General features: G+C 54.1%; 1 protein-coding gene across 2 annotated transcripts; it reads left to right on the top strand.

Annotated features, from left to right (window-relative positions):
* Nucleotides 1–535: 535 nt before the first annotated feature.
* On the top strand, nt 536–22,812 carry LOC138117953 (proton-coupled amino acid transporter 1-like). Of its 2 annotated transcripts, XM_069028648.1 has the most exons (11): nt 536–592; nt 3,928–4,075; nt 4,786–4,876; nt 5,474–5,562; nt 5,789–5,884; nt 6,610–6,694; nt 8,769–8,987; nt 9,217–9,315; nt 10,749–10,915; nt 17,086–17,255; nt 20,055–22,812. In XM_069028648.1, the coding sequence occupies exons 2-11, from the start codon at nt 3,933–3,935 to the stop codon at nt 20,321–20,323; spliced, it is 1,428 nt and encodes a 475-aa protein (XP_068884749.1). In that variant the 5' UTR covers nt 536–592; nt 3,928–3,932; the 3' UTR covers nt 20,324–22,812. The 2 variants fall into 2 exon arrangements, with proteins under 2 accessions (XP_068884749.1, XP_068884748.1); XM_069028647.1 differs by lacking the exon at nt 536–592 and having other exon boundaries at nt 3,787–4,075.
* Nucleotides 22,813–23,830: the final 1,018 nt, after the last annotated feature.

The raw sequence follows: 23,830 nt of genomic DNA, 5'->3' as shown, positions 1-23,830 counted from the left end.
ATATCCAGCCTTTCCTTAAACACCTCCAGGGGTGGTGACTCCACCGTCTCCCTGGGCAGCCCATTCCAATGTCTAATCACTCTGCGAAGAAAGTTCTCCTAATGTCCGGCCTGAACATTCCCTGGTGCAGCTTAACACCACCTCCTCTTGTCATGCTGCTGGTTGCCTGGCAGCAGAGCCCGACGCCACCTGGCTTCAGTCTCAGGGAGTTTTTAGAGAGTGATAAAGCCACCCCCGAGCCTCCTCCAGGCTGAACAACCTCAGCTCCCCCAGAGCCCTCGTGCTCCGCACCCCTTCCCAGCTCCGTTCGCCTCCCCGGCCGCCCCTCGCTGCCCGTGTGGGGCTCGAGGCTCCGCCCTCCCGCCTTTCCCCTCACGCAGCCGCGGGACCCGCCCTGCGCAGCGCGCCCGCCCGCCCGCCAGGCGGCGCCACGGCCGCGCCTCCCCCGCTCCCGCCCGGCGCCTCCCGGCCCCGCCCCTCGCCCTCAGCGCCCCCCGCGCGCAGGCGCCGCGCTCAGCTGAGCGGCGGTCACGTGACGGCGCGGCCGAGCGAGCGGGCCCGGCGGGGCCGGGCGGTGCGGGGCGGCGGAGAGGTGCGGGACGGGCACCGGGACAGGGACCGGGGTGCGACAGGGACCGGGGGGCTGCGGGTGGGGGCTGCCAGCCGCCTGTCAGCCGCCTGTCAGCCGCCTGTCAGCCCGCGGCGTGCGCAGGGATGCGGGGGGCGCGGTGGCCGCCGTGGATGCGCGGGGTTCCGGCAGTGCCGCCGTCCCGCCTGGGTGCTCGGGGCAGCCTGGGCGCGCTGACAGCACTCGGGGTTCCAGGGCATCGGTGGCAGCCCTTGGGCATGGGTGGGTGCGCAGGGTCTGGGGGTCCTGGCCGCTGACATGGGTGCTGGGGGTCCCCGGGGGTGCTGGAGGCTGACGTGGGTGTTCCGGGGAGTGCTGGCGATGCCCTGCATGAGGGCTGGCACCTCATGAGTGTCCTCTCGGAGTGTCCTGGCATGCCGTGCAGTGTAGGGGGCACAGCCCCCCGTGTGAGGTGCTGGTGAGGATGCTGTGAGGCACTGGCGGGGTACAGGGAGTCCCACACCCTGCGGGCTTCAGCTGTGCTGTTCTGTGGGGGTGCAGGGAGGGCTGGGCAGCTCAGCCTGGCTGGGGTGGGAGCTGTGGAGACTGCTGGGGTTTGTGCCCAGCAGCCTCCCTGTGGGGAGAAGCTGGGCTGTACAGACCAGGCCATGCTGTTAAACGTTGGAAGGGTGAATCTGAGGGTTTTCTGGAGCTGTGGGAGCACTGGGTAGCACAGGGACAAGAGGACTGATGCTGTGACTGGGAGGTGTCGGGCTGGTGTCAGCATGGTGGCCTGGGGAACGGGCTTGTTTGTGACCTCTCTGCAGGCAGGGCAGGGGGATCTGGCAGTGCTGGCTCTCCCTTGTGTCATGCTGAGGTGGGTTACAAGCAGTGCTTTGGAAATTAAGGATTCAACACGCATGATGGGAAGCAGCAGTGAGTTTTGCTGTGAAGCTCACTTTTCCAGAAGATTTCCTGATCTACACACAACCCCAGCTCAGCTGGGGAGAGCTGTCAGGGTCAGCAGCAAATCACATCTTGCTTTTGACTTCTGGCATGGGGCTGTCACTGTAAGGGACAGAGTGCTGTCACTACCCCCCAGCTTTCCTAATAGGATGAAATTGCTCTTGTGTGTAGGTGGCAAAACATGCACATGAAAGTGGCCAAGGAGTTGGGTTTGAAGTGGAACCCAGATGTGGATGTTCCTGTCTTTGCTGTTTTCAATGACGAGGAAGTGGCGAAGTGGCATAGTGGGGTTTTGCTTTGGTTTGAAGTGTTTGTCGTGTGGATGAGACATGTTTTGCAGCTTTTCTCATTGGTTGTGGGATAGCAGAGTGCTCGCTCCCTGCTGCTACGCAACCTTTAATCCAGACACAAGGCAGGCAAGTCAAGATGAATGCATTTCCCTGGCTCTTCAAAGCAGAAAGCAGACGGGCCTGCTTGAAGGGGAAAAAAAAATCCACAGGGAGCGATCAGGCAGAGTGATGTCACCATGTTGTATTTAACTGGAAGACATTGCTGTGGGTACTTTGGATGCTGTGCAGGCCATCTTTGGGAAGGGTACCCATGCCCGACCCAGCCCTGGACCCCCTCTGCCCACTCTCCTTGCCCTCTGTCAGCCCATGGTGCTTGGCAGAGCCTCCCAGGTCCTTCTTCTGCCCCTTGGGCCCGTCACCGATGACAAATAGCTTCTAACGCTTTCCTTGTGTAAACTCTTGCTGCCGCTCTTCCCGGTCCCTGCCTCGCTGGATCGCCCTGCCTGCGGCAGAGCTGGTTCAGGACACGATTACATGTCCTGGCTGCCAGGGAGGAGGCTGGGCAGGAGTGATGCATGTGCTGCCTTTGGCTCTGGAGTGTCTGCCTGCCAGCGTCACTGCTGCTCCAGAGCCTGGTATTCCATGGGACACACTGCTGCTTCCTGCTGCTGGTGTTGCCTGGTGCTGCAGGAAATACAGCACTGCTGTTGTGGTCTGGATAACTGCTCCAGAGCAGCTGGGATCTGGAGCATCCAGAGCAGAGGAAAAACCCTTGCTCCCTGCTACCCTTCTGATCACCAGGCTGGACCCTCCCAGTGGTTGCAGCTCTTGGCTTGTTTTCCATGTAGCAGCCAGGTTTGCAGAGTGGTGTTCTGGGGAATGCCTGGGTGCTCTGGGGGTGAAGCAGCATCCGAGTGGCCTGGGCTGAGCATTCCCTGCACAGCCAGATGTGTTGGTCTGTGCTGAGGCTGCATCTGGTGGGTGCTCGCGTGACTCAGTGGGTGCACGAGGAGCTCTGGCAGGAAACGAGATAGTTTTTTGCACTAGTGACATTGCTCTGCTGCTTCCTCTTGCTCCCAGTTCTCCACCAGTGCTGGGGAGTGAGATGAGGAGCACCAGGACTGCTGGGGCAGGGATGGTGCATGACAGCCCGGAGGAGCCGTGGGGCAGGGACTGGGTTGTCAGCCTGTGGCACAAGAGCTTTGCACATAATTTCCCTGCCTCTGGTGCTCCTTCCCAGTGGGTGTTTGGGATGCTGGGTGTGGCATGTGTGGGAATTGAACCAGCTGCCTGTTTTCCAGATAAAGGCATGAGGTGTGTGTCCTTGTTGAGGCTTGTGCTGGTGCTCCTGGCTTGCTGGACACTGCTAGAGTTTCTGCTGGAGCAAGAGCTCCAGGCTGTGCAAGTGCCTCATCCTGGGAAGCCCCTTTGTCCCATAGGCACCTCCGTGGCTGTGAAACCTTTAGGGCAGGTGTTTTGCTGTCAGCACATGGTCTCCTCTTTGATGGGAGTGTAATAAATTTTTGTAAAAATTCTCTTTAATAAAAAGTCTTCAGTAAGGAAAAAAAAAAGGAAAAAAAAGAGAAGTTAGGAAACTTTCCCTTCCCTGGCAAGAGCAAGCTGTTCCCTTGCAGCACACTGTGTGCGAGTTAAAAGCAGTTACACTTTCCTGGCCCATCCAGTTGACAGCCCTAGTCCTGAGTGCCAGAGCTGGGGACACAGTGCCAGCATGTCCCCTCCTGCCCCACTGCCTGTGGTGTCACACTCACCACCCTTAGAGCAGGGGTACACAGCTCCCTTGTTTGACATGAAGTGGGTCACATCCAGGCTCTGCCTGCAGGATCCTGACCCCGTTCTGGCTGGGTGTGCCCAAAACATGGGCATGAGCCTGAAGGAAGAGCCAGTGGGAATGTGCCATGCACCTTTGACCTTAGGACATGCCAACTTCGTGATTGCTTGGGCAGGAGCATGTGACTGTATAAAAGCCCTGTAAGAGACCTTGCTCTGGCAGTGCGAGCCGGTCTCTCTGCACAATGACTGACCCCAAGGAGCCTGAGAATGGGGCTGTTGAGCTGGGCACCCCTAATGCTGCTGCCCCCACAGGGACCATGTCCACCCGGCGCCTCCGCAGCGAGGACTACAATGACTACAGCTCCACAGACGTCACGCCGGAGGGGAGCCCTCCCGAGGGCATGAATGGCTTTGCCCACCCTGAGTCCTACCAGCGCTTTGGGGAGACCAATGGGACAACGTGAGTGATGCTTCCCTCTTTCCTGGGCTGGCCCGGCACCAGGGAGGGTGGAGGAGGTCATGGTGGCTCCCTGCTGGCTTTGCTGGAGGATGCTGGAGCCATGGTTTTATAGGGAGTTCTCCTGGGGGTGACGAGGGCAGGGCTGTGGTCTTGCACCTGTGGTGTGCTGGCACCAAGCAAGCAGCTGCCCCAGTGTTGCTCTTTGCTCTCCGGTGAAGCTGGGCTTGCTGGCAGTGGGCAGTGATTGGTGCTTTTCCCAGTATTCCCCTGCTCCAGCTTGGTTTGATGGGGAGCTGTGGCAAGCAAACAGCATGCCCATATTCTGAAGATAGGTGGGCATGTTGCAGCCATATTTTGGGGGTTTACTTGTGCCCAGGTGTGCAGAGGATGCTGTCTTTTCCTGACAGAGATGGATCCCTTCAGCTCAGAGACTTCCTTGTGCAGCTCCTTGGTGTTGGGCTGTGCTTATGCTGGGTTTTGCCATGAAGTTGGTTTTGCAAATGCCCACCCGAAATCTGTTTGTTCAGTCTTTGCCTTCACACCTAGCTCGGTCCCAGCTGGCTGAGCTGGGTTCAGGGTACAGGATCATGACCTCCATGTGCATTCCCTGCTGCAGTTCAGAGCTGCTGTGGACCCTCAACAGGATAAGCTGTGTATGGTCTGGGTGTGGGCTCCTGCTGACAGTCACCTCTGCATCTGCTTTCCCTCAGTTGGTACCAGACCCTGATCCATCTGCTGAAGGGGAATATCGGGACGGGGCTGCTGGGGCTGCCCCTGGCTGTGAAGAATGCCGGCATCCTGGTAAGGCAGCTCAGCCCTGCTGTGCTGGAGCTTGTGGGGCAGAGTGACCCCGGGGCACTGGGCAGCTCACATGGCCAGTATTGGGGCTGTTGGGGTGTGAGTCCCTGCCCAGATGCCTCTCAGTGTTCGGTGACTTTCACATGTTTGCACCACAAGCTCTGTGGCTTTGTTTTGCTGCTGAGACTGTTCCTGCTGCTCCTGCATTGTTGCTGCCTGGTGTGGGGGAGTTCAGTGTGTGAGCTGCACCTGTGGTTTCCTCTGCTGGGGTCAGGCAGGACGCTGTGTCCAGGCCGTGACCTCTTCATCATCTGCATAATAGGCACGTGCAAGATAGTCTGGAAAACAATTCTGGAAGTGCTTTGCGACGCCCAAACTGCCCCAACCTGCTTCTTTTCCATCATTCCTGCCAAGCTCGTGGCTCTGTCAGGTTCCTTGGTCCTGGGGGGCTGGTACCTGGGAGCTGCACCAGAGCTCTGGTTCAGCCTCCAGTGGTGTTTGCACTCACCCAGCCCGTGGAGCTCTGTCTGGAAGTAGAAGGTACCGTGCAGCTCTGCCTTTGGCCGTCAGAGTGCAGCCTTCCCCCTCTCTTCCCTGCAGCTGGGTCCTCTGAGCCTGCTGGTGATGGGAGTCGTGGCTGTGCACTGCATGGGCATCCTGGTGAAATGCGCCCATCACTTCTGCAACAGGTAAGGAGCAACTCCCCTTCTCGGCCCTGCAGCTCCTACAATTCTTCCCTCTTGCCCAAAAAGCCCCGGGGTTTTTCTGAAGCCCCTCAGCAGCAAGTTGCCCATGTCAAAGCCTCAGTTGGGAACTGCTCTTCTTTTTCACACTGTTTTCCTTTTAATGTCACTATTTGCATTGGGAACTAGCAGACAAGGCTGATCTGATGACCCTTCTCTCTTCTCTGGACAGGTTCCAGAAGCAGTTTCTAGACTATGGAGGTGCCGTGATGTACGGGCTGGAGGCAAGCCCCAGTGCCTGCCTGAGGACACATGCCATCTGGGGAAGGTACTGCTCCCCTGCCCCAGGCAGGGACTTGTCTTTGAGCCCAGCATGTGCTACAGCTGGCACAGAAGAGCCTCTGGTCACTGAGCTGTGTCAGCAGATAAGCACAAGTGACATAAAATGCTATTTGGCTCACCTGCCCTGAGTGCTCGGTGTCCCCCAGAGGTAACGCTGAGGTCTTTGATCCAGTACTGTCCCCAGCCAGATGTGACTTATACTAAAGGAGTGGGATAACTAAGTCTCCACAGCATAACAAAGGGATGAATAGGGTCTTGCAGTGCTGGCCCATCTTGCTAGACATGGAACACATCCAGTGGCTGCTCCCTGCCCTGTGAGTGTCCCACATTGCATCACACAGATCATTGCACATCAGGGGATGGGAACATTCCCCTGTTCCTGTGTCCAGGGAGTATTGTTTTCCACTCTGACAATTCAGCAGCAGACTGGAGATGCTAAACCTAAAAAGGAGACTTTTTTCTTGAGGGTGGTCCTGACCCTGTGGAAGGGATGGGAGGGAGAGACTGGAGAGCTTGAGATCTGTGAGGTTGGGTGGAGAAAAGGTCCTCTCTCCTGATCACAGAGAAGTGAGCTGGGTGTGCTCTGACCTGTACACCCCAACCTTGTGGAGAGCAGCATCTCTGCACTGTGCAAGTGCAACCCAAAGTAACCCAAGTGGGCTCTTACTTCTGTATGATCTGGCTGACAAATGGTCTTCTTTTGCTTTCCAGGCGTATAGTGGGACTTTTCCTGATCATCACTCAGTTGGGTTTCTGCTGCGTGTACTTTGTCTTTCTGGCGGACAATCTGAAACAGGTTGGACTTACACCTCCTTCATGAGCAGGGGGGAGGTGAGAGGGTGTGAAGGTGCTTGGGTTGTTTTTAGTTCCTGTGTCCTGTGCCCTGTTCTCCACCAAAGGTCTGGATTCTGTAGGATATGCTGCTCAGAAAAGTACTGCTCCTCTGCCCAGATACTTTGGAGGATTAATTTTCTTGTCCAAACAGAGCAGGTTTTCCTGAGAATCTCTGTGATTTTGCAGAGGTGCTGGAGCTGTCTTTGTTGCCTAGGAGAAGTGGGGCCATTCCTAGTGAGGGAACAACAGGAAAGGGATGAAATCAGAGGGATTGTGCCTTTTCTGTCCTGTCCCGCTCAGTTAATTGGTTTGTTGCTGTCGATGGTAATGTGTGAGTCCCAGGACCTGCTGTGAACCTCTCTTCTCCCTTTCTTGGATTGTTTGCATTCCAGTTTCTTTCCTCATCCTGTGGCTCTGGAGCTTAATTGCATCTTTAGAGAAAGAGTTTCTTCCTGCCAGGCCTCAGGAGGAAATAAACAGAAACCCTGAACCGCTTGGCTGGCTGCTGTTCTGTAAGAAACTGGGAATAATGAGTCCCCATTCCCAGCCTCTGCCAGCTCAGTGCCTTGCAGGCACTGCTCAGCTTTTTTCCCCATGTGCTCCTGCTCTGCTCTTGCAGCAGTGGTCTGGTCACTACCACCATGGCTGTGCCCTTCGTCAGCTCTTCCCTGGTGGCCATCAATTTCACAGGGGCTTCTGGGGAGCAAGGGGGAGTCCTGCCAGTGTGAGCTTCTTCCTCTGCTCCTGGAGCAGCAGCTGAGGAGATTCCCATTGTGGGGTGGCAGAAGGAGTAGATGGGTTGACACTGGTGATCTGATGCCACCAGCCCTGAGAGCAGGAGGCAGCAGGGTGTGTGCTGCTGGCTCCCACCCCTGGGAACAGCCCCCTGCTCTACTTCAAGGTGGGCTTCTTTCTCCTCAGCCCCTCACAGCAAAGACTGGAGGCTGCCTCAAGCCTCAAGGGAAATTTGCAAAAACCTGCAAATCCACACCATTTTTTTAGGCCACAGGTGGGAAACCCCTTGGCTTTAGTTTTGGAAATTTTTTGGGTGGGGAGAAGGGAGTGTTGCTTGTTGTTTTTTGTGGTGAGGAACAGCATGTTAGGTAGGGAGTCATGGTGCAGGTGGTACCTTGCGTGAGGTGCCACTGTGTTGGGCAGGGCTTTGGTTTGGAAAACAGCTTTGGAGCAAGCCATGGAGAGGCAGGGCAGGCTGGGGCTTGAGCAGCACTGTCCCATGGGTGCGTGGCCCTGCACTGCCCTCTCCCACAGAGGATGCTGGTTTACACAGAGTTCTTCAGCCTCTCCTCTGGGGCAGGACTTGCTCTGGAGCAGGTTAAATAAGTTTTCAGGTCGCTCTTTGCTGCAGTGACTGGACAGGACCTGAACCAGCTTAGTCATGGTTGTATTGGTGATTCAGTGAGCCCATGCCCTTGGGAGGGATGGCTCAGCCACCTGGTTCCTGGTTCCTGAGCTATCTCTAGAAGTGAGCACATGGCCTGGAGTGCCTTTGGAATGAAAGACCCAAGGAAAGAATGATTTGTCATGAAGAAAGTGAACTTGGAGGCCAGCAGTAGTTTCCAGATGTCCTTGCACATGAACGGGGCGCTGACTGACTGAAGGACTGTGTGACTTAGATAACAACTTGGTGCAACAAGAGGAAAAGGACCTTTGGAAATAGTACTTAGTGCCTATTTCCTCTCTGCTCAATTGGCCTTAGGGGCTGTGCAAATATGCATCCTGTGCTCTCTGCCCCCTCTGTGCCTGGCTGCTGAGTCCTCCTGCTCGGTGAACATGGGGTCGGGCAGGATTTGCTGTCCTGGCTCAGCTGCCATAGCCAGTCCCACCTCTGCCCCCTGCAAGATAACAGGGATTTGCTTCAGAACTATCTGAAAACATGTGTTGGTGTGATTTTAATCAGCTAGCTGTGTTTGAAGTGAGCTCTTGGGGTGCTCTGACCCACCTGGAATGGGCTGCTAAGATCTGTGGCTTTTAGACCTGTGAGATGGGGTTCACCAGGGCTTTCTGTGCTTCCCCAGGTTGTGTCTGCTGCAAACGGGACCACCAATGACTGCAGCTCGAACAGGACGGTGGTGATGACCCCCACCATGGACTCCCGGCTGTACATGCTTTCCCTCCTGCCTTTCGTGGTGCTGCTCACGTTCATCCAGAACCTCAAGGTCCTGTCCATCTGCTCCATGCTGGCCAATGTGGCCATGCTTGTCAGCCTTGTTGTGATCTACCAGTACATTGTCAGGGTAGGTGTGCACGATTCCCCTTTCTCATTTCTGTGCTGTCCCGTGTTCTGGCAGGTGGAGGGAGCTCGGGGTGGATGCTGTGGGGTGCTGCTTGCTCCTGTGGGCATGATGGTTCTTTCTGCTCTGCAGGGCTTTCCCTGCACCGTGGGGCTTTGACAGGGAGTGATGGGAACAGGCCAGGTCTTCCCCATCCTCCCTGTGTCTGAACTCTGCATGGGCTTTTTTCCAGGACATTCCTGATCCCAGAAACCTGCCTCTAGCAGCAGCCTGGAAGACCTACCCTCTGTTCTTTGGCACTGCGATCTTTGCTTTTGAAGGCATTGGCGTGGTAAGTCTGGGTGTGGGGCAGTGGGACTGCTGCACAGGAGGCTCAGCCCTGCTCAGACTTGCTGCAGCACCTGCTCTGCTTTGCAGCTGCATTTGCAGCTGAACTTCTCAGACAATAGCCCAAATTCTGGATGATGCTGTTAGCTTTAGCTCCAGGCTATCTCCTGGGTCAAACTCTGGTGCTTCCATCTGAGGCTGGAGGAACACATGCTCCAAACCTCAGGAGGTTGGTTGCTGCTTTAAAGGTGGTTTTATGTGGCAGTAGATAGAGAATCACACCAGCCTTTGCCTTGGGCTCTGCTGGCTGACCTGCAGATAAGGAATTGTCCTGAGTCTTGTTACCAGGCTGGATCCTGAAGTTGCCTAAACGAGAGGCCAAAAAGTCTGGCATGAAAAGATGTGATCCATTCCTTCCCACCCTGCTGCGGAGGCACCGAGATCTCCCTTCGGCAGCCGTGTGGCCCCAGCCTGCCCATGCAAATGGGCCTCTCATGCAAGATGCTGTAAATAGACCAACTGTATCCATGAAAAAAGCTGGGTGGGTGGGTGGAGAGCTTAATGATTCCCTAAGATGTTGTGGGTCGTTTCCGGGAGCTCCCTTCAAAGGAGGAAAAAATGTTTTCATCTCTTAATATAAGCTGGCTGTGTAAACACGGGGCTGGAGAGGGCCAAATCCATTACAGGAGGAGTGTTTACTGAATGCTATGCCCTGGGCAGAGGGTTCTTGCCAGCACTGAGGCACAAATGCTCTCTTCCTTGCATGACTTGGAGGTGAAGAAGCAAATAAAAGCTATTCCTGTCCTACCTCCTCACCAGATCTGCCACTGTGTCTCTTCTTGAAATCAACACCACCCAAGGACAGCTATAAAAATGTTTGCTGAGGGCCTATATTTAGTGTTAGCATTATAGAGGTCAGAGACTTACCTCTGTCTTTCCTCTTTTTATTGTCCTGCCTGGTTGAAATCTGTCCAGACAAACTTGATAGCAGAAGAGAGTGTCTTGGTCTTTCCAGGATTTGCTGGGGAAAATAGGACAGTGTAAAATAATGGGCATGGCTGTGCTGTTTTGGAGTGCAGAGTGTAATGCACCCAAGGTATTGGGTGGTTGGTATTGCCCCAAGACCCAGCACTGGGCACAGCTCCTGCCAAGGGCAGGGAGCAGGTCCCATTCTTAAGGCAAGCTCATGGGTGACCTGCTGGAGACTTCCTGTGCTGAGCCTGAAGGTCTCCAATGGGAGCACAGAAACTTGATCTCCAGTACAGTTTTTTTTTCAGCTGGATTTTCCAGGCTCCATGTGTGACTATCCCATCCCCTGGCATGGTGGGCTGTGCTTGGCCATGGGGCTGCCCCTCCAGCTTTTTGTGCCTGAGGAGTATAGAGGAATGGGCAACCTGCTGCTCTGTCATCTTCCTCCTCCTCCTCATCTTCTCCCAGGTGCTGCCTCTGGAAAACAAGATGAAGAACCCCCGGCAGTTCCCAGTCATCCTCTATGTGGGGATGACCACTGTCACCATCCTGTACATCAGCCTGAGCGTCCTGGGGTACCTGCGCTTCGGGGCAGACATTCAGGCCAGCATAACACTCAACCTGCCCAACTGCTGGTGAGTCCCTGTGGGGAGTTGAAGGACTGGGGGGTCCCAGACAGGGAGGTGGGAGAGGGGGTGGCAGGGGACTCCTTAAGAGAACTAATCTGGGTGAGCATGAGGATAGCCATATTTGCCAAACTTCAAGGAGTGAGACTAGGGTTGTCTGATGTATAGGCTGGAAGAGGCTCATTGCTGCGGTGTCTGAGCCTGGTCTTGGAGCTCAGGCTGCTTCACTGGGGTCCCTGGTGGTCCCTGCCTGGTTAGGTGCAACTCCTGCCTTTTTCTTGGAGCCTTGTGGCATCTTTTTGGCTCTCAGCAGTGCTCTGGCTGGCAGATGCTGAAGACAACCCCCGTGCAGCCATACCAGAACATCACTGAATTGTGCGAAACCTGCTTCTCTTCCTCAAATGTAGCACATGAAAAACAAATCCAAAGCTGGGAGCTCCCAGAGGGAGTGAGATGTGACATCTCCATGTGTGGGTTGTGCTCCTTGTTTGCAGCTCTGGAGCTCAAACTCCCACTTCTTGGATCCACATTGTGCCTGGATGTGGCTCATTTCGAGCCAATGCTTTGCCTGTGAGCACTGGTGCCATGAGGATACCCCTTCCTTCCATGGGGGCTGAGCTCTGCAGCAGCCTCCCAGGCCTATGTGTCCTCTGGGATCTGGTGAAGCCTCTTGAGATGCTCCAGATGCTGTCTGGAGCCCTGTGGCCTGACCCCATGCCTGCCTGCTTGGAGGTGTTGTTGCTCCTCTTGCCAGGGCTGGTGGCTGCTGCAGCAGCTGCCTAAGCTGTGTGCTGCTCTGTCCTGGGGGATGGGTGTCATGGCTCCGTATTCATCCCACAGGAGAAATGCAAGCAGTTCTCTTTGATGGTCTCTGCTGGCTTGAAATCCTGCAAGAGACCAGAGTGAGAACTGGAGCTGGGCGTGCCTGTCCTCCTCCCCTGCCCATCCTCTCTGCTGCTAGTAGCACCCAGCACCATGCAGTGTGACTTACTGTCTCACTGTTGGAGTAAATTTGGGCAGGACTCGAATTTTGAGTCACTGGGGCTTCCACATGCTGCCCTTGTAGAGCTGCACAGCTGGGCCTCTGGAGACAGCAAAGATTTGATGAAAATAGAGCCTGGTTTTGCTTTAATTATTGCTGTGTGGGTTTCTTTTCAGTTTGAGTGCATGGATGTTCATTCATGCTGGCTCTGTGTAGTGACTGCCCTGCTGGATGTTGGTGTTGGTGTGGTAGAAGATCCTGCTCCTGCCGAGAGCCTTGTCTTGTCCCCTGCAGGGGCTGGGAGCTCTGCCAGGTCCCTGCTCTCAGTGGGGAGGGATGGGGCTGGTGGAAAGATGTGCCTGTGCTGTAGGGAGGTCTCAATCCCACTGTGCCAAGCACAGGAGGTGTGATCTCTTCTGCTCAGTAAGCTGAAGTACAGTGTGGAGGGGATGAGATGCTGCTACTTCTCCTGAAGGTGGAAAGCAGGTCATTTCCAGGTTTGGGCTCTGCGTGCCACGGCCTGCAATGGCATCTGCTGACCTGAAATGCTGCAAAGGGGCTTCTGCAGGGAATCTCAGCTCTGTTTGCCCTGAAGAATGACATACCTTTAGAACAGGTCCTTAGAATGGGATTATTGTGACCTGCTAGGCTACAGAGAGAAGAGTGCAAATACATGTTTCTAGGAGTATCCACACCTGTCTTTTCTTAAAGTAAACTACTTTTCTGAAAGTAGCCATAGGGTTTTTTGGATAGTGAGAAGAGAACAGCCCTTTGGAAACAGCACCTGGGGAAACCTGGGCACGTGGCAGGGCTCCTGCTGGCAGCTGCAGGGAAGGTGTGCTGTGGTCCTTGTCACTTGACACGGACACCTTGATGTTTGTGCATGTTGCCTCTGGGCAGAGCATTCAGTGGATGTTGGACTTACTCAAGTAAAGGCTGTGATAGTTGAGATAAAGTCTTGACTACTGCTCCTGTGCATTAAACCACAGGTGTTGCGTGAAGACTTGCTCTTGAAATGAGTGTCTTGCCCATCCTGCCTCGCCTGCAGGTTTTCTTTCTGGCAGTAAAAGGCTGGGCTGCGGGAGCTGGTCATAAAAGCTGTAGGTGAGAAGTCATGGGGTTTGCCTGCAACCTGGGAGACAAGGCAAGGATTGTGGTGGAGGTGCTGCAGCCTTCCTTGTCTGTAGCCATTGCCTGGAGGTCTCTGGAGCAGATTTGGTGAACATCTTGGGAATCGTTGAGTTATAGGGTTACTAAGGACTTTCCCAATTTCATTTCTCTGAAACCACAGCTTCCTCAAACGAGGAGTGTGTCAGTTCCCAGTGCCCAGGTCTAACCACAATGCCTAAAATACTGTGCTACTGTGCAGAAATCCTTCTTGCCTCCTCGGAAGGGTTGCCTCACTGCACCATCTGAAGGGTGAAGAAATGCTATAGTGAGGGGGAAGCTGTTGGGTTGCATGTGGCCGGTTGAAGGTAGGTAATGACAGAGCTTACGGTCCCAGGAGGGTATTTCACTTCTTGCAGCCTTTTGGGATGGCCTGGCATGGCAATCTGGATTGAAGCAGGCGTTGCTGTGGTTGGCAGAGTGCCTCTCCAAGGCCCTGCATGGGCCTCTGTTTTCTGTGGGTCAAGGGTAATGCTTGAATTCTTCCTCCTCTTGGAATTTAAAATGCCCTTTGATCTTGTTGTCCTGGTTCCTGACCTGTGCAGGACAGGTACACAGCCTTCTGTACTTTTTTTTTTTAGTAACAGCTATTAATCATGGATTGCCCTGGAGCACTTCATGGCTTTTATAGAATCACTTGCTTGGGAATACAGTGATAAGATATGCCAGTCAGTGGCTCAAGGCTCCTGTGCACACGTGTGGCTGCATGGGCGCACTCTGGACTCTGGAGATAACTTTGTGTTCAGTTTGCCTGTGGAACCTCAGGGTGATTTAGGTTAGAGAGGACACCATGTGATCACTGGGTCCTCTCACATGCTCATAGCAGGGCCAGCTTAAATGTTGAATATCGGTAAGGACAGTGGTTCCCAACCAATCCAGGCCCTTCTTCTGGCCCTTAATCATCTTTTGGAGATGCAGCTCTGTCCTACTGCACCTGGTTCTTCTGCTGTGAAGCTCCAAGAAGAGCCTGTTACTCTCTCCTCCATGCCCTCCTGTTAGGCAGCTGAAGACATTAATAACATCCCCTTCTCATCACGCTGAATGAGCCCAGAGCTCATTTTGTAAATCATGCTCCAGCCCCAACCATCTTAGTAGCCTGCACTCAACTTGCTCTGGTAGGTGTAGTGGTTTGGTCCAAAATACTCATTACTATTTACCTTGTGTGAGATAAGAATTAGGAGAAAAGCAAAGCAGGCACCAAACTTGAAAGAATATAAAGAAGTTTATTAATAAAGACCTAAAAGAGGGAAAAAGGAAACATAAAATCATACCACAACTTCAGAACTCTTCTCCTCCCCTCCACCTTTCTCCCTTCTCCCACTGACAATGTAAAAAGACAGCCCTTGAGATGTTCAGTCTGTTTACCACTTCCATAATAACCTTGTTCAGTCCATTTAGGAAGAGGAGTCTCTCTGCTCACATGTGAGTCCCTTCCCCTGACTTGCAGCTTTTCCCACAACTGCTTTCAAGGGTCCACTCTTGAATTACTGGGATACAATTTTAAGGTTGAGCTGTTTGGAAACAAAAGTTCTCTTCACCCATCTCTGGGAGAATTTCATCTCTAAGAACAGAGGCCCTCCTCCTTCTCTGGGAGCAAAGGGTCCTTCATCTCTCGGACTATTTTTGGGAGCATCTCTAGGAACTGAGGTTTTCTCCTTTTCCATTTGGAGCAAAAGTCCTCATCGTTTCCACCTCTCCCTGTTCAAACTTCTCATCAAATTACAGCTGCTTCAGCATCTGCTTATCTCAGCGCAGGTGCTTTGCTCACAAGTACAAGCTGAACACTCCACCCCCCATGCCTTCATGAGATTACAGTGGGTACTCTGATATATCATAGCTTTACAACAGAATTTCAGCTTTAAGCATCTCCTCTTTCTCCTTCCTCAGGTTTTCAGCTCTTCACAGCACTGAAAGGGTTAATCTCACCCAGGCCTTGCAGCTGGAATTTCTCTTATCGCTGTTGCTCACATGATCTTTGCCGGACAGTGGTGGGCAGCTTTCGGCTGAATCTTGGCTGCACTGGAGAGGGGGAGCTGGGCCGCTCCGGCTGCCCACAGCAGGGCTGGGGGGGGTTCCGTGGGTGGATCAGGGCCCACCGGCTCCAGGATGGCCGTGGCCCGGCCTGGCCTGGCCCGAGCAGGGCCTGGGCTGGGCCCGCTGGCCCCCGCACGGGGCCCGCAGCCGCCTGTCCCAGCGCCGGAAATGAGAGAGAGCTCTGCCTGGGGTTTGTCTATTCTGAAGTGTGGATCACAGAGGCGGTCACAATTTTAAGTGGCTCAAAGAATTGTCCATATTCAAACTGGCCAGCTGATAGGTTCTGTCAGGTCACAGAGGAGCTGTAAGCACCCCTTTGCAAGAACATCACTTCCGAGACTATGCTTTGCTAACCCACGACATAGGTCAGTGTCCTGTCGTGGGAGTATCAGTACTGGACACAACACTCAAGATGCACAAGCCCTAAACAAGAAAGTAATCCCTTAATCCCTATCCTTAACCTCCTGGCTATGCTTTTGCTAACAGCCTGATTTGTGATTGACCTTAGTCACTGCAGGGTCCTGCCACTGGCTCATGTTCTGCCATCCACCAAGAGCCCCAGGTCCTGTTCTCCTGGCCCCACCCCTTCCCATGCATGGGATTTTGTTTTTGCACTTGAGCTTTGCCTATGGCATCATGTTGTTGCTCCAAGCTGTGTCAGCCATATCCTCCAATTTGATCTTGCTTGGAATTTTCTAAGAATGTGTTCTGGGTCACTGAAAACTCATCCAGGTCACTGATGAGGATATTTCCATGATTGCCCCTTGGCAAATCCCTGCTGGCAGTCCCCACTGTTCAGTATGTGCCTGGAAATGAAAGCCAGGAGAACTTAACCCATACTCTTCTGGGGATTGAGGTGAGGCTGATTAGCCTGTAGCTTCCCTCATCCTTCTTGAAGGTGGATATTATTCTCCTCCTGAGGCAGCAGGACCTCTTCTGAGCACCCTGCTCTTTTGAAGATGATAAGGTGGCTTCAGGCTGCTGTTGGCCACAACCTTGAATACATCTGGTCTGGTCCCATAGACTTGTGTAACATTTCCATTCACTTGGGTGATCCCTAACTCTGTCTGTGGGAAATGTTTGATTCTGCCATAATCTGCCACTAGTGTTCAAAGTTGTCTTGCATGGAAATGCTTGGATTTCTCTGATTTCAGGCTGTCATAGCAGGTGGTGCTGAGACACAGCGTACAGAAGGCACAGGCCCAAAAAAGGTAGAGGGAAGGCAGGAGCCAGATACATTCCTCAGCTTGGATTCACCCCATATTTACCCAAGTGGTATAGCCAGGACCCACGTTTCCTGCTTGGTTAGCATGTCTTGAGTTGGGGAAGGATTAGGACTATATGTGAGGTAACCAGATGTTACTTCTATTTTGGAGAGGCTTTTTCTGCTGCTGGGAAGCTGAGGGCAGAGGTGGGGCTGGGAGGTGCCTTGTGGTCACCTGTGACTGGCTCTCTCCTGCAGCCACACTGTATTGCTGCAGGATCTGGGACATGGTGAGATCTGACTTGGGGTGAGCCCGAGGTGCTGTTCGCAGCCTTCTGCACTCTGCCTTCCTCCTGCTCAGCCCAAACTGCTCTTTTAACTATCTTCCCCTCAAACATGTATTATGCAGCATTCCAAAAATAGCTGCTCTTTTTTGTTTGATGGAGGAGGCTGAGTTGCCTGTTCACATTGCTTTGCTTTTGGAACATTGTGATACTCACTTTGCATGGAAGCCCAGAGTTATCCCAGCAATGCCATCCTCTTCCCCCTCCTCAGAAGCCAAGCAGTAGCTGGAATGTGTAATCATGGCTGCAGCTGATACGTGTCTTTGCTGTCTCTTGCTCAAGAAAGGTCTTTGTGAATTAAATGCATCACCCCTAATTTTCTAAGAGTGCTCAGGAGTGGAGACCACTGACTCTCAGAAGTCTTTGCAGAGCATTCTCCTGCTTTCTGCTGTTGATGTTGCAGGGGCTGGAGCAAGAGCCTGTCTCACTGTGTCCTTGTCCTTTGCAGGCTGTACCAAGCTGTCAAGCTGCTCTTCTCCTTTGGGATTTTCTTCACCTATGCCGTGCAGTTCTACGTGCCTGCTGAGATCATCATCCCCCCCCTCGTGGCCCGGGTGTCGGAGCGCTGGGGCTGGCTGGTGAACCTGCTCCTCAGGATGGCCCTGGTCTGTGTGACCTGTGAGTACAAACCACCTTGTCTGACTTCCCTATAATGCTGTGGCACCTCCTTCCCACTGAGCCTTCACCACTTACCCCAGCACCTCTGGCCCTGCTGCTCAAGCCCTCACAGCTGGCAGTCCCTGGGCCTGGCTAATGCAAGCCAGCAGGTCAAGGTGGCCTCCAAGGAGCAGCAGCCGTGGTCCTCTGCCCCCTCTGTATGGGACCAGTCTTCTCAGTGGAGGAGTAGTAAACTGCATCATTTAGAAGTGGCAGATCCCCATGGAGCCTCAGGCCTGGGATTCTCCTGATGGCAATTCTGTGGAACATTGAGTCCCACCAGGGTTTGCATGAAACACCCAGCACAGGGTTCAGTGCCAGGGCAGCCCAGAGCAGAGGCTGTTTTCTGTAGGCAGTGTGCAGCCAGGCTCCTCCTGCCTGTGTGATGGGGACACGACTGCAGAGGAGTCACTGACCATGAGGGATGGGGTGTTCTTGTGCCCATGCACTCATTGCAGCATGGAGCACAGCAGGAGACAACTGACAGGGGTAGATGACCCAGAACCAGAGCACTGGCATGCTGCAGTGCAGAGTGTGCAGGGCAGGTGTGCCTGGAGCAGCCCCACAGGGTCCCTTCCCTTCATGGTGTGTGGTGCCTGTAGTGAGGTTCTGGTGGAACAGAGTCCTGGCTCGAGCCTGGTGGACCTTTGGGAAAGTTGTGGAGCAAATTAGGTGGTATCTGATTTTGGCTGGCTTTGATTCCTGAGCACTAAATGCTTGCTGTTGTCAGCAGAGCTGAGACGCTTGACTGAGCTCCCCGGCGTCCCCTGCTGAAATGGAGCTTTGCTCCATGGCTTGATGCTGCTGATGCACCAGAGCTGAGCATCAGGGACCTGGCCACGTGTCCCAGCTGGCTTTGGCTTGGGTTTGAGAGGAGCATGGTGCTCACTCAGGGGTGGTGGAGCAGGCTGAGAGCAGGGTGCTGCTGTTTCTGGGCTCTCACTAATGATGGGCCAGAAGTGCTGCATTAACAGAGGTGGGCAAGGCCCATCTCCTCTGTGCTGAGTTCCTGAAGCCTTCATGTCCTCAGAGGGTGCAGGGATGAAATCCTGCCATGCTGGGCCATGTGCTCTGGCCACCCTGGTGCTGTAGGTGCACTGAGAGCCTGCTTGTGGGGTTGGGGCCTCTCCTGGAGGGTATTGGGCTGTGCCAAGCTAGGGAAGTGAAGGTTTGGAGAGATGGGATGGCTTTAGGCATCATCAGTGGCTGTATCTCCTCCTATTTGGGAGTAGGGAGGCAGCAGAGGTGTTGGTGGAAGGATGCTGCTTCCTTTGTACCTCCTCCCCTCACCCTTCCATGTAAGGGATCTCTGTGGCTGCTGCTGAGGATAAAAGCAATTAGGGGGGTTTCATGAATATTCATTGGATGATTTCATGGATTCATTGGATGATTGTGTGGCCACACAACAAGCCCCCACCTTTGGAGCTTTAGCTCCAAAGAGAGGATGTAATCTGGTGTATGGGTGTATTTCAAGCTTAGACTTCAAAACCAGCACACTTAAAACCCTTTGAATTAATACCTGCAGGAATCAGACTGTTTCCCCGGAGGCTGAGGACTGCAGCTGGTGCTTCAAATCTCTTATTTTAGAGGGGAGTTAATAATTTTGTTTACTTTTGAGTCCAAAGAGCAGTGTGGGGTGGGCTGAGGATGCTGTTGGAGGGGAGCTGCTCTGCTCTCCACACAGGCTGGTGGAGCAGGGATGCTGCTTGCAGTTGGTACCTGGCAGAGCACTCCTTCAGCTCTGTGCAGGGCTGAGCACCAGGATAAACTGGCACAGGACCTTTGTTGCTGTTTCCCTTGCTGAAGGGATGGTTTATCTCCAGGCTTATCCAGATGACGGCAGTGCTGCAGTGGTGGCACAGTCAGTCTCCCAAGCCTTCTTTCTCCTGCAGTTCCATGGGTGATCTTTGGCTCAGGGAGGCTCCAGCAGCCTCTCTTGCCTGTAGCTGATAGCCAGGGAGAGAACAAATCCCTCCAATAAGGAGCCCTGAGATGTCCCTTCTCCACAGAGAAGGGACCTGCCGTGGTTCTAGGTGTCTCCTGTTTCCAAGCAGAGCTTTCAAAGCAATAAACCAATTTATTTCTCTTGGTCACTGGTTAAGCACTGGAGCTTAGCACTGCTTTGCTTGCAGAGGGTTCTCTTGTGTTGTGCAGAGCTTTGGTGACATCCGTCTGTCCTCCCCTGGCGCCGTGCAGGGGAGCAGGAATATCCCGGAGCTTGCACTGCTAAACTCAAGCTGTCAGGAGTCTCCCAAGGGGATTTTCCTTGGCTGCAGTTTTCACCTAACAAATGTTCTCCCTCGGGCTGTGCCGTGGGCGTGCTGCTGCTGGAGCAGCTCTAAACACATGCAAAACACACGGATTGATTTGGGGTGGGGGGAGATGCCTTTTTCTTCCCGTCTCCTGCTTTTATGGGGTTTCTGAGGCTTCATGGCTCCCCAGGTGTGGGGAGCAGGAGTGCTGTCTCGCACAGGGGGGTCGGGAATGCTGGCAGCCAGCGGCACCCATCCTGCTCAGCCCTGGAGCTCGCTCTGGTGGTGCCCAGGGCGACAAAAAGGCTTGTTAATTCAACAGCTTAATTACTTCTCCGGGAGGAGTTGCCGGAAAAACATGCAGCCTTGTCTTCTGTCCGGGAGGCGGGCAGAGGTGTGACTCAGCCGGCGGCATCCCTGGGTGGGGTTTTGCTTGCTTGGACACAGGGAGGAGCGTCCTGCAGTGTGGGACATGGCAGCACTGATGTCGTGTCCGTTCCTTCTCCAGGCGTGCTGGCCATCCTCATCCCGCGCCTGGACCTCGTCATCTCCCTGGTGGGCTCCGTCAGCAGCAGCGCCCTGGCTCTCATCTTCCCCCCGCTGCTGGAGATTGCCACCTACTACTCCGAGGGCATGCACCCCCTCGTCATTGCCAAGGACATCGCCATCAGCCTCTTCGGCTTCGTGGGCTTCGCGGTGGGCACGTACGAGGCGCTGGTGGAGCTGGTGGCACCCGCGGCCACCGTGGTGAACGCCACCACTGTCCTGGTGCAGTGACAGTCCCCCCGCCCCGCCGGCCCTTCCGGATGCCGAGCTGGGGGTGCACGGACACTGGGCACTGCTCTGCTGGGAACGCCCTCCCCTCTCCTCTTGGGAGGCGTGGTGGGTTTGGTCTGGGAGAGGATGGGGCTGCCCGGTATCATGGCTGCCCGGCCGCAGCAGAATCCTGCCCTGGGCTGTGTCTGGAAGGTGGGATCCAGGCTGGGGCAGTGCCTTCCCTGGGGGCTCTTAGGGCAGGTGGTTGTAAATAGTCACTTTGAGAGGTGAGGAATCCCAGGGATGTAGATTTTATTTTGTTATTTTTATTTTTTTAAATCCCCACCTTTCCATATTTCCCCTGTCCCTTCAGTCAGGGCAGGGAACAGGGACTACTCTTTTTTGTGCCAGTTTGATTTTTTTTTTTTCCCTGAGCACTTTATTTTTACAGCAACAGACAAACCTCAGCTCAGGTTAAAGAGCATGGAGCTGCCTCCTCACCCCAGCCTTGTGGGGAGGGTGGGCAGAGCCTGAGGTGAGGAGCATCCCAGGGCCCACAGCTCTGGATCCCCAGCCATGAGCATTGGCTCCTGCAGTGCTCCAGCTCTGTTTCCAGCGACCTTGAGCAGGAAGTCTGAGCAGGCCCTGGAGCTGGGCACTGGGCATGGCACCTCCCTGGCCTGGGAGGGTTTGCTGAGCCCTGGCTCACGCTTTCAGTAGTGACACTCATTTATCCCCATCCAACGCACAACTCAGTGCTTGGCTTTCAGAAGCTTTATGGAACCCAGGCGTTTGGGGAGCAAGCAGGCTCTGCCATAAGGAGGGGCTGAGCTGGTCCCCTTTGGGTGGGACAGGGTGTCCCCTGCGGTCACCACAAGCTGCCCACACGCCACAAGAATACATCACTTTGTTTACAGTGCCTGAGCTGGCCCCGGCACACTCCGCCTGCGTCTGCAGGCCAATACTGAATGTCAAATCACACACAAAAACTCCGTAATATTTCTTTTTTTAACCCTTTCTCTCCTGGTTCCACTTCCTCTGCATCCTCTGCCTCCACCCAGCTCCTTCCCTCCTGTAGGATGCAGCTCCCTAGCACTTCTCCCTGTGCTCCTGTTGCTTCTTTTGTCGTGGCTGGTGCATGCCTGGTGGGGACAGTCCCACGGCACTACTGCTTTCCTTCTCTGAGAACCCAGCTTCCTCCCTAGAGAATTTCCTTGCCTTTCTGCTGGATTTCTACTTTTTTTTAAGACAAGGGAGCAATTGCATCCTCCACAGGATAGGCCAAACTCCTGCCTACTGACACAGCATCTCCCAAATGCCATCTCTCTGTGGAGAGCCTTCATCCCTCATCCCACTGCAGCCGTGTCTCCCTGGGGGTGGGCAAAGGCTGCTGGTGGTGGGAAAGGAGGGTGAGTACAGCACCAGTGGGCTGTGTTCCCGTCTTTGGTGGAGGCAGAGGTTTGTGGTTCTTTTCGGTGTTTGATGGGGCTCTGGGAGGAGAGAGCTGTGTGGAGCAGTGTCCCTGCAGCCTGGCTCTCCCTTGGTGGTGCTTGTGTCTGCACTGTGTCCACTTTGCTGGCAGTTCTGGGTGCCCCACGCTGGTATGTGGCCAGGTGTGGGGTGGGTCTGTGTCACGTCACTGCCCCTTTCCAGCCCCTCACTTGCTCCCTGCATCTCTTGGGGTTCACCTCATCTCCTCCAAGGCTGTGCTGGGGAAGGTTTTGGCATGACCAGCGTTGCTTGGTCAGGAGCAGAGCAAAGCTTTAACTCAAATCCTCCCTCTGGAGGGCACCATGGGGATAGAGAAGAAGTACCCAGGGCTGGGAAGGGGCTCCAGGGCATGACACAGGCGGGAGAAGTGCAATATTCATGTTCATCTCTGTGTACTGACCCCAGCATGGCCCTTGGGGTTGGGTTTGAGTCAGAATTTCACTCTCAGCAGAGGAGGGAGTGGTGTGAAGAGCAAGGGATGTCTGATGCTTCCTGTTGCCCTGCTAGTAGTGCACTCTTAAGAAGGCTGGCCACATTTTAGGGACAGCTGTGTGCCAAGGCATGTCCCCAGCCTGGCACTGGGCATCAGTGGGTTTGCTGATCAGGCTCTTGGCATCCAAACTCACTTTGCAAGCAGCAGTGAAGACCTAGTTTCCAAGGGGACTGGGATATCACAGAAGCATTAAAGGGGTTTTGCAGCTCTTCCCTTTTGTTGGGGTGAGCAGGGGTGTTTGAAGATGGGGTGCTGGTGGCACACATGGTGTGGGGCCTCTGCTGAGCCAGGGGGAGCTGGTGCAGGACCCGATGGACACGAAAACTTGACACTTGTATATTGTAGGCTGCTCAGTAACCAAGAAACTTGTCTGTGTAAATATAGCGATGGTCACGTCCGTGTCTCGTGCCTATGGATATTGTCAGTGTACAGCACGGGTGCTGCCCAGTGGGAGGGCTGCTGCTGCACCTGAATCATGTATCTTACTTTAATCAATAAATATGATCTATTTTTTATGTGTAAAGGCTTTGGGGTGTGAAGTGTGGGTTTCTCTTCCAAAAGAAGTGAGAGCAGGAGATGTGGAGCCCAGCAGGCAGCCAGGATCCCACCCTGTGCTGTTCCCACCCCCACCCACGCAGCACACACGATTTCCCCTCCTAGTGAGGGTTTCAAATAAAAGTGTTCCAGCTTTGCTGCTCGGAAAAGTTAATTTTTCTTCCGACCTCATTTATGCAAGTAGGTTGTGGGCAGAGCTTATGGGCTTGTAGGACTGGGCTTTTCTCTACCCCACCAAAGCTGTGCCTTGGTTTCTCATCTCCCTATTTATGCCAAAAGTGGGGCTGCAGCTGCAAGAAGAGCCTGGCACGTTAAAAAAAGATGGGAGATGTTGAGCTGCTGCTGATCCGCCCAAGAGATCAAAGGAGCAAAAGTCATCCCGCACTAGGAGACTCTGCCAGCACTGCTGCAGCTCGGCTTAGCCTCTCTGCTGAATAATTCATGCCACTGCAGTGTGTCATTACAGGGCTGTTGGGGAAATCAGTGCTATAAAAAGTTCATCTTTAGAAACTCTGGCATAATTTTTTTGTTAAACTAGGAGGCTTTTGCAGGCTGATGGGGACTGTGGATCTGAGGTCACCTGAATGACAGGGCAGGAGGGACGGCTGAGCACAGGCAGCTCCTGGTGCTTCAGGGTCTTTCTGAGTATGGAGAGTCACCATGGTGGGATCCACAGCCATCCTTTTGTAGGGCTGAGCACTGCAGGGCTGTCCCCATCCCATGAAATGGCTTTGCTGAGGCTGCTCCTTCCCAGGTGTCACTTGGTGGAGCATCATCTCAGTTGCTTTTACCCTTTGCTGTGACCACTGGCCAAAGCAACTCTGGGGAGTTAAAAAATCTGGAGGAAAATATCACTCTTATTTGTGCTGCTTCTGCTGCTGGGAGGAACAATTTGTGTTTCCTTATGGGCAATAGTGGCACTCTTAGTTTCCTCTTCTCTCTCCCAGTGTCTCAGACTGTTGCTGAGACACCTCAAAATAAAGTGTTCT

Source organism: Aphelocoma coerulescens, chromosome 13 (assembly GCF_041296385.1).
Source record: "Aphelocoma coerulescens isolate FSJ_1873_10779 chromosome 13, UR_Acoe_1.0, whole genome shotgun sequence".
NCBI lineage: Eukaryota > Metazoa > Chordata > Aves > Passeriformes > Corvidae > Aphelocoma > Aphelocoma coerulescens.
The sequence above is the reverse complement of the archived record's forward strand: the minus strand, read 5'-3'. Positions and strand labels throughout refer to the sequence as shown.

What these genes read in the sequence shown, in the direction of transcription:
- LOC138117953 (XM_069028647.1), top strand. Translation starts at nt 3,858, where the DNA reads ATGACTGACCCCAAGGAGCCTGAGAATGGGGCTGTTGAGCTGGGCACC. An exon ending in GGGGAGACCAATGGGACAAC is followed by an intron (nt 4,076 to 4,785) that starts GTGAGTGATGCT and finishes GCTTTCCCTCAG; the next exon opens with TTGGTACCAGACCCTGATCC. An exon ending in GCCCATCACTTCTGCAACAG is followed by an intron (nt 5,563 to 5,788) that starts GTAAGGAGCAAC and finishes TTCTCTGGACAG; the next exon opens with GTTCCAGAAGCAGTTTCTAG.